The 10,070-nt window shown below is 42.0% G+C and overlaps 1 protein-coding gene across 1 annotated transcript; it reads right to left on the bottom strand.

The window, feature by feature from the left end:
* Nucleotides 1–402: 402 nt before the first annotated feature.
* NDE1 (nudE neurodevelopment protein 1) lies at nt 403–7,388 on the bottom strand. The gene is made up of 8 exons (XM_010217662.2): nt 7,263–7,388; nt 6,342–6,495; nt 3,727–3,875; nt 3,282–3,418; nt 2,971–3,150; nt 1,824–1,915; nt 1,036–1,172; nt 403–834 (listed from the first exon to the last, which is right to left on the bottom strand). Exons 1-8 carry the CDS (start codon nt 7,346–7,348, stop codon nt 741–743), a joined length of 1,029 nt encoding a protein of 342 aa, XP_010215964.2. The 5' UTR covers nt 7,349–7,388; the 3' UTR covers nt 403–740.
* Between the last annotated feature and the right edge of the window lie 2,682 nt (nt 7,389–10,070).

Below are 10,070 nucleotides of genomic sequence, written 5' to 3'. Positions count from 1 at the left end.
ATGTTAGAACTAGCAAGTCGATCAGTCTCTTGCGTCCTACAACAGCCAGGGTTTGTACACTGCAGAATGAGTTGTCTTTATGTCAAGCCAGTGCAAAGTCTCCTGCTTTACAGTATGCCTGGGATCTCGCACATACTCCAAGCATTAGACCTATCCTAATTGCAAATCATTGCTTACAAAACTTTATTCCTAGAGAGACAGGAATTCCTGCAGGACAACAAACATCCTGCAAAGAGCTGAGCAGCTTCCCTACAGAAATCTCAGGATTCTCAGGGTATATAGAAATTATATTATATATAACAAATCTCCTCTAATCTGGGTGACTGAGGCCTACAACACCCAAGCTAGAAAGCCAGCACAACTAGAATTCACACTTGAACATCATGGTGCTGTATTAAAAGCAAAAGCCTGAGGACCTGCACAGGGAATACTGCCCCTGCCATAGGTGCAGGGGCACTGGCTTTGACAGTGTCAGAAGTGACCTTCAAGGAGCTATTTATAGCAATTGACATCGGAAGCGATTTCAAGTACTGCGCTGGCAGGCAGCACTGCTTCATCACACTAGGCACACAGCTCAGCTGAGAGGCCGCACTGGCCATGAGCACAGGAGACCAGTGCCAGTTGTAGCTTCTTGTTCAGTTCTCACCTACCCTTAAGTTGATGCCTGGTTGCTTGTTAGTATTCTCTTTAAAACTAAAGTTTAAAATACATATATATATTCTTTTCCTAAGCCAGTCTTTTCACAGCAGCATCTTGACAACACCTTGTGAGGGATGGCCCATTGACCCTGAAATATTTGAAGGCCGTGTTCCAAACTCCAGGCGTTTCACTAACCTGCAAATACAAAACAGAGCAATTAGTGCATTTGCTGTTCAGTTTTTACAACTTTTTCAGATTAACTGGTCACTTCTAAAGAAATCTACTACGGATGAGAAATCAACAAATAAGAAAACACTATTTTGAAGATTTAATACTAAACAGAACCCTACTAGCCACAGGGTTCTCACTAAGAAGCAACAGCAGATCAGCACTAACCCTGTATCACACAGAGGCTGGTGAGGACTCAGGCGCGTTTCAAGGACATCTCTGTTCATGTACATGGACACCGTGGTTCTGTTTGGGGACTGGTCATACACAAAGTTCCTGCAAGATGCAAGTTTGGACTCCAAAGCCTAAAGCAAACACAGATGATACAAGTATCAGGTAGCATGTGATCACATCTGCCTCTCAAGACACCAAAATGACATCCAGGGCACAGTCTTTTGTTAGACAAGCTGTCTAGTGCAGGAATCTTGCTGACAAGTATTAGGTAATGTCTGAGGGAACTGAGCCACTGATACCCTCTTCTCCACTGGATGCTCCCATCTTAGATAACCCCCGCTTTGTTGTGGGTTATCTTTCAGCTCTATCACTTCTGCAGTTCAGCACAAAGAGTTATACAAATGCTTGAGCCAAAAAAAAAAAGCACAGGGGTTATGGAGATGACAAAGAACACATGGATAACACTCTCAGCAGCACCACTGCCTTAAGTGTCAAGCCACAGCCTAACATGGCATTAGACTCTGCTGAAAACATTACTGGGCAGACCCCATCGCATCCCCCACTGGGCAGCAGGCAACAGTTTTTCTCTGCCCTCCATATTTACTTGGAGGTGGTCAGAAACACAAAAAGCCCGTGCCAAGTTTCAAGACATGTTTGGTCAACACGGAGGCTGAGCTACTCTTTCAGTTCTCCCCTGAGCAACAGGGCAGAGGGTCAGCTCTGGCTGCTGTCTCAGACAGCTCTGCCTTTCCCAGGACACTGGCTAAGAGCCAATCACTCACCCCTACTTTCCGCAGCAAGTCTCCCACGATGTTAAGTGCAGATATTCTGGCAGCAGGTGTAAGAGGGGTTGTACTGTAACTGTCCTCAAAACCTGCAGGGCAGGTTAAAGAATAAAACATTACCCCCTGCAAAAAAAAAAGCTTTGACACTGGAGGACAGAAGAGAGCCTGATACTGATGTTTCCTGCACTCTGTATTTCACCTTTTCCAATCTGACCTTCAGATATTCCTCATCCATTAAAAATATGAAGCTCTGCCACACTGACAGGGCTCAGATTACACTGTTGTAAGCTAAAGCCTCCAGATATACTGTGGCTTAGGTTTCTAGAGATGTCTACTAGCACCCACCCTGCTTCTCTGTTGCTGCAGTGAGACCAGAGGAGATGTGTTCTTAGAAAAGATCTTCATCTCATTTTGCTAGAATTTCTGAATCCTGTTTTTTATAGAAGCATGAGTAAGTGAAACTTAATTTTAGGTTGATAGTACCTAACCCGACAATCAGCTTTTGTTAGTAATCAGAGCTAAAATATCACATCAGTGTATGACAGTGGAAGAAACTCTCCACATTTACTGTCCTTGTACATATGAAGATAGTTAATCACTTTTCTGAGCCAAATTTCTAGTTTTTTAGATAAAAAGATGGAGAGCTAGTATTGGACACTGGAATATATAAATACATGCTCATAAACAGGTTATTACTGGCATGAAAGCAAAGATGAAGTAATTCAGCAGACAGCTAAAATGATTTACTCTGCTATTGCAGAGTTAAAGAAAAAAAAAAAGAGAGAAAAAAATGTCTGACTACTACACCACTGAGAAGCCAATTCATAACAAAGGTGTGGCATCCAAGATCACACTGAATTTTCAAAAAAATCTTCTCCTAAATTAGCCCAACATATCTGGGACAATTATGAAGTGATAACTAAAAATCAAGAGCTTATCTTGTGAATTATCTAGTAATAATTATCGTGAGGGACACGAGCGGAAATTAACAGCCTACAAATAAACACACAAAATACCATCTGTGAATACCAAGATCACAATGAAATATGCATCTCGGTGCCTTTTTTCTCACTCCTCCTGCAGCAAGAAAAAATGTGGTGAAAACAAGTGTATAAAATATTTGTGTTGGTCCCCTGTCAGTCACCTCTCCTAAATGTCCCAGGAGTGGATATGTTCATGTTGGGTGCCCGGTGTACCGAAGGGGTTGAAGGCACAGATAAGGAAGCTTGCACTGCTGTGTCTGTTCTTTCTGTTTCCACAGTAGCTCGCATCGGTGTTTTGGGTTTCTCCTGTTTCTGCTGCACAGCAAGCTCTTGTCGTAGATCTACGAGAGAAGCAACACACACACAAAAAAAAATCTCTGGAATATGTAAACATCATGATAAATGCAAGTGAAACAGTTCGTTTCAGCTACAGATTGGGAGAAAGTGAGAGAGAACATCAATCCTAGCCAACCTCTAGCTTCATCTTTCAAACGCTGCACAGACTCCAGAAGATTCTCCTTCTCATCCAGCTCACTCTCCAGAAAAGCATTTCTTTCAATAGCCTGGTTTAGACGCTGTTCAAAATCCTCCAAAGACATTATAGTGGCTCTGAAAGAGAGTGTATAAGTTGACACTACCATATCTTTTAAACACAATCAAGGACTGCTTGTCCTGCAAGAGAAAGCAGGATGTTTTGTATTTTTGCTTCCAAGATATGAAAGGGAAGAAGTGCTTGGGGAGGAAAGAGGGAGGTGTCACATTTCTCATGTGCCACAAATGTCACCATTAAAATCACTACAGAGTGATTAGTTTAGAATGGCAGCACTAATAAGCACCACCAACAACTCAGGGTCACCCAGCTCAGAAGACAAGACAAAGCTGGAGAGGGGGAAAAAAGCAAAACAAACCAAAGTCACCTTTTTGCTCTTTCCAAGTCATCATTGGCTTGTTCAAGTTCTCGAATATATTTCTGAAGTTGATCTTTAATAGCTTTTGTCTGTGCCAAGTCCTCTTCCAGAGCAGAGATTTGCCTGTACCCTTCTGAATGCTGCATTTCAATCTTTTCCTAAAGAATAGCAAACCAAACAGCATATCAGGGACACAGCAATGCACATTCACTCCTTTCTTTGGTTTTGACTTAGCCCCCCTAAAGAGAGGGGGCGGTTCTGTAAGATTTTTAACATTTTACTATTTATAAGGTGATGTTTCTTAAGGCCAATTGCTCCCCTACCTTTGGACTGCCAGTAGGTAAGATCTCTTCCTATCACTCCTTATCATTAGATGGTGCTGGGGAGCAATTTCCAGCCTCCACAGCACAAGGATGTTCCTTTCTCTCCCAGACAATTCTCCCCTGTGCTTCCCCATTTCCCCTCTACCTGCAAAGGTACAAGAAATATCTGCATACAGAGAGCTTTGAGCCTTTCTCCACAGGAAAGGATGAAACTATTGCAGCTGTCTTGTTCACACACAACATTCCTTACTCAAAGGCAAGACGAAGAAAAGAGCATGCCCAGAACCTACCCAGCACAAGCAGGTGACCAAGCATGCAACAGGGACAGAGCTCTAGAGCTCTCACATCAGCATAAAATTTGCGTGGAAAGGAAAAAAACGGAGACAACTGGATGGAGAAATGCTACATTACTGCTGTACAGTGCAGATAGCAAGGCCCAACAACCAGCATCCCAATTTCAAAAAAAAATCATCCAGCACTGCCACAGAAAATGCACAGAAAATTTAGAGGACTCATTAGGCAAGTAGCTGGCTAGAACAGGATTGTCTGAAAATCCACCACCTCTCCATGATCAGCATCCACCGATCTCCTGGAGCAAAGTGAACCTGTGTGCATCCCTGACAAAGACCCTGGTGCAATTTCTGAGCCTCAAGCACTCTAGCAATGCACAAAATAGTATGTGAACAGAGTCACTTATTTTCAACTACAAGACAAGGTCAAGTAGTACTTACGAGTCTAAATAAGAAGAGAAAGGAAAAAAACAAAAATCTATGCATGCCATCATAACCTGTTACGTACTCCTTTGGAGCCTGCAAAATCCTTCACTGCTCTGTGGTTTTATTAGTCCACAGTATATTCAGAGCTCTAGCTTCTAAAACATTTCAAGTGTACTTACGTAACACGATTAGGACATTATCTTAAAACAACCTCTGTCTCCATTTAGGGCACAATACAGAAGAGTACATTTGGGAGAAGGTTTAGCTTCTCCATTCAACACCGCCTCTCTCCTTCTGTCAGATCCAAATGCAGTCAGCTCACAGCACATCATCTACCACAGCACTTTATCCCCACCACCTCAATATCAGATCACTTCAACAGGCCAGGGACTTATTTTGAAGGTGCCAGACTGCTGTATCACTAGCATTCCTGAAGTGCTTCGCAGTCCAGCCTGCGAGTACAATACACTTAAGTCATTTAAAACAAATCCCCACACAGGAACTTGAAAACCAGGGTGTGTAACCTAGCATGACTAATACAGAGAGCTGTTTTACCACATGTAATGCAGAGACAAGGAGGGAAAGATACCCCTTCTGAGGTAAGAAATTCCTGCTTGATTACAGGATAGTGGCACATTGCCATAATTCCTCCTTTCTGAAGCACAACTGCACAATAAATTTAAATGCCCTAAGCTCTAAAAGACGTATTACTTTCAGCTGCCTTTTCAGGACTCATTAAACAAACCCTCCAAAGCATTATTTCCACTTAGTTTTAAGCATTGTGAACTCTGTGGTTTCTGACAGAGCAAGCACACACAACAGGCCGGTAAGCTGAAAGCAACAAGCTGTGTGGGCCTGGCAAGCTTCAGTAGTGCTGACCTACATGTAGACACCAGCCCTCGACGGGCCCAGTTAACGTTGCTGCTCAACAGCTTCAAGAGTATAATGTTTTGCTCTTGAATTGATTCAGATAAAAGACCAGAACTGCAAGGTTTGAGTCTTTGTTTTTAGCCAATTGTAATAAACTGTCAGCTGATCTGACCATCAATGGAGTCTCTGTCCCTTCACTGCAGGCTGGTACTGAAGTTTCAGCCTACATGAATAACCAATTGTTACAGAGGTTGCTTTAAGCAGAGTATGTTTTTATAAGGTTATCTACTGTGAAGAAGAATTAAAGTTAAAAATGTTTCCTCTCCACTTCAAGTTTTATGTTGATTCCTATTTCATTCCCAAACATTGTGGTAAGATGGCTTTTACAGTCCACTCCTCCTGTCACTTCAGCTCTTCTTGAGAAAGAAAACAGCCCACCCTCTTTCTAAAATCAGAAGTAAATGGACTACAGATTTTATTTTTGTTGAACTTTTATGTCTTTTACCCAAATGCAGCAGCTTTCATGTGTATATGTGAAATGGATTCAGTAACATTAACTGAGGTCTTTACCACTCACAGTGGATATTTTTCATGACTTCTCAGTTTCCTTTTCAACTTCCTTGAAACTGTCTGCCCACAAGGGAAGTGGGATCAGTACAGCCTCACCCATCTTAACGCTCAGGATGCAAGCACTGTACAGATCTCCCATTCTTACCTTAAATGATTCCAGCTCCATTCGCAGACGATTGTTTTCTGACAGCAAGTCTCTGTTTCTGGACTCTGTTTGTTGCAGCTGAGCCTCCAGTTCAGCTTCATACTCTCGACTCCCTTCCTGGAACTCACGCAGTTCCTCCTGTGTAGTCTCAGCACTGAAGAGCAATTTCAGCAACAGAACTTACCACAATGAACCAAGCCATCCTTGCCTGTATACTTGACAAATAAAAAAATCCTGTATATACTGCTCTTCTGCACAAGGATACTCTGCCTCCCTCTCTCTCAACCTACATATTCAAAAGGAAGAAGACTGTTTGCAAATACTTCCCCTGAAGAACAAAACTACAGTAATCTGTACAAGTAGTGCTGAAGAGTCTGGACACTGGTCCAAGAAGGATCTACCAACGCCAGCATCGGACAAGTTTGGAATTTTTTACCCTCTAGCGTGTTTGACTGACATACTGAGCTAAAAAGAAGGGCAAAGCAAGTTCCACCTTAAGCCAGGGCTCTCCACTCAACTAAGCACTGCCAAACCATCCTTGATCCATACAGATATGTGAAAGATGAACAGCAGCATCTTTCTGTGATGGCCTGGGTTGTCCATCCCAGCAAGGTTCTGCAGTGTGTTCTATTTACACAGGTCACGCAGAGTGTGGTCAAAAGCACAGAGACGGCAAACACAGTCCAACTCAAACCAGAGTGGGATCAAGAAGCAACACTGCTGCAGCAGCAAGCTTCACCGCTCAAATGAGTACACAGGACTCTGACTGATGTAGTTTGTGCAGCCTGTTCCACTACACTGCTACAGCTACCACTCAAGATACCCCATCCATCTTGAACCTCTCTCCCCGTGTGCTGCTATCTGTGTTTTTGCACTCAGCATATACATATTGAACAACTTAAAAGAATGAAATTGCCTTACCACCGCTTATACTTCATAGCCAGTTCCTTCCAGTATCTAGACTCCTCTTCCACTGAGCTGAAGTGATGTCCTTCTGAGTCTTCCATGGCAAGCCTCAGCTGAAGTTAGAAGTGTTTCATTTTCCCTCCTGGAAAACTAAAGGATCAAATATAAGAGCTAAGGTTCTGTACCAAACTACCTCAGTGGCTTTTTTTGTTCCTGCACAGTGGTGCACTTCTCCTTGAATTAAGTCACTGGATGCCTGGACACCAAATTAAACACCAGCCTTGGCAAGGCCCTATTAGATATGCCATAAAAAGTGAAGTAGTAGTATCTTCTAGCAGAATCTCCCCCACTTTCTGGGCATGCTGCACATAATACAGACGTTAGCCACAATCCCAGATGGGAAGGACACATGCAAGAGAACCACATGGAAATCAAGAGCCTTAAGTTGGTCACTCCTACTTGAAGACTAGACTTGATGCACTCTAATAATGGAATACATCACCAGCAAATATCATTTTATATGAGTAATTCTTGACAACGGAGAAGTATCAGACTTAATGCTCTAGATAATCTTTCCTGTGCAACCCTAGGTGAGGCAACGATTCTACAGTCATTATCAATTTAATAGAAACCTCAATAGATCAAGCACAGTAAATAAAGGTGGAGTCAAATACCATATTAGAGTGACAATTGTCAGAAGCCTAAATTACAAGACTCCAAAGGCTGAAGGAACCTGACAAACCAACTACCCAGTCCCAGCTCTAGATCTACAAAAACAAAACAAATTGAAAACAGCCTCCAGACGTGATCCTGATAGGGTAAAAGGGTAAAGGGAAAACACAGCCAAAGACCTCAGAGAGCCTTTAGATACCAGTCCTGCCTTCTACTTCTCCTGTTTGAATTTTCAGGAAACACTGGAGTAGACCTTCTGAGCTACAGGTCATAGTTAAAGAAAATGCACATCCATACACACTACACTCAATGTACAAAAGTGATTCATAACCTGTGATCACACTTTCCTTTTCTGGAAGCTCCCCGGTTTAAAGACGATTAACAGCCATCTATATCTGGCAACTCTCCTGAGGCAAGCCTTAAAAATTCTTACTTCTAGTGAGGACATCAGTATAAGGTATCTCAAAAAGCCGTGGGAATCTAAAGTCTAATCTTGAAAGATCCAAGCAGTGCTGCCAAAGACAAGTGGCTTTTCACAGCCTTGGTGACTTTTCAGGATGCAAACCAGCAAAGCATAAGTGGCTGTCACAGCTAAGTGGGCTGTGAATAAACATCTATAGGACTGTGCCCAATCCCCTCAAAGCACAGGATCATGCACATGCTTATGAAAATTATATTCGCCTTTAATAGGGAGCTGGAAGGGTAAAGGAAAAGTGACTGCATTTTAGATATCCAATTCAATTTCTTGAGACAAATCATTGGTTAAACAAAGCTACATCTCTTTTCTCGTAGCAGATAAGAGCACCACTTTTGACATATTGACATGTTTCCAGCAAGAAGTATCAAGGCTGTCTGTATTTTCAGAAAAAAGGGGAAAGGACAGCAAAAAAGAAGCACAGATTTTCCAAACAGTACCTTTGCCAATTAAATACAAAAAGCAAGATCAAGCACAATTAACATTCCTGACACAAGAGTATTTACTACACATCTACTCTGTCATTTTTAAGCAACCTGAAAGTGCCTTTGATGTTAATAGGCCTACTTAAGGCAGTGTGAACACATTCATCAATCCAGGCAGAAAGCTTCTGAGGAAGACAATTTTCTCTTGTAATCAAAGGACCTGCAGTTAAGAGGGACAGCTCCTGTGGCCCCCAAGGATTTAATATCCTTATAGTTGGGTCTCATTTATCCTTTCACACTGCACTTAGAGCTAAAAGGAGCCAATAGATCTGCCTTCTTTTAAGATTTTAAGTGTCGTATCCAAAAATACATTTGCTAACCGGGCTATAAATTTGAAATGGAGTTAACAGAATCCTGCTAACTTTTAGAGAAGTGTAAAGATGCTGCCCCTTTCTGTTACTCAGTGCAAAGTTACTTTACTTTGTAAACACTGATTTAGAAACCTACACAGATCTGCTCAGGGTAGCGGCCATTAAGAATACACCAGTGCGGAGGGCACGTAAGATACGTGACCACAGCTCACCAAGACAAAAAGTGAAAAGAAAAAGGTTATGTTTTGGACAAAGTATTAAAGTTAATTTTTGACCAAACACAAAATCAAAGTCTCAAGTATTTTCTTCCTAACACACCAGTAGAAAGCGTAGGGCTGGATTTTACTTTGTAATTTCCTACTGCATTCACCACTTGACCTTTAACTGGCTTGGAGCTAGCATGCAAAGTTACTGGAAAGTAATTAACAAAACCAATTAGGAAGTTCCTGTGTGCAAGCAGCACAAATGCTGGTCATAGACACTACAAAATCTCTACATCTTACAGGAAGTGGAAGTGTTCGTGGGTGAGGAATGGACTTTGGCAACAAGAAAAACACCCTCTGCATGTTTCTTTCAAGATACAGTTTCACAGAAGTAACAGCAGGAGAGTGGGGGGGGGGGTGAGGGGGAACAACACATATAACAAGGAATAAAAGGAATTTAAGTTTGAGAATAAGAGTACTGTAACCAGAACTAAACTCTGCCCAGGGTTCACCAAAATTATAAGGATACCAACTCAGATTCTCTTTTAGGTCTAGAATAAAGGAAGGAAAGGAACCCTTCCATGTCAAATACCTCTTCTTTACAAGGGAATATTTTTCACTTGGTGCATAACATTACCCTACTGTTACACTAGGGTCTGTCTCAGAGCAATTTCTAA

This window comes from Tinamus guttatus, unplaced genomic scaffold (genome assembly GCF_059628265.1).
Source record: "Tinamus guttatus ecotype Peru unplaced genomic scaffold, ASM5962826v1 Tinamus_guttatus_pri_ptg000172l, whole genome shotgun sequence".
NCBI lineage: Eukaryota > Metazoa > Chordata > Aves > Tinamiformes > Tinamidae > Tinamus > Tinamus guttatus.
The sequence above is the reverse complement of the archived record's forward strand: the minus strand, read 5'-3'. Positions and strand labels throughout refer to the sequence as shown.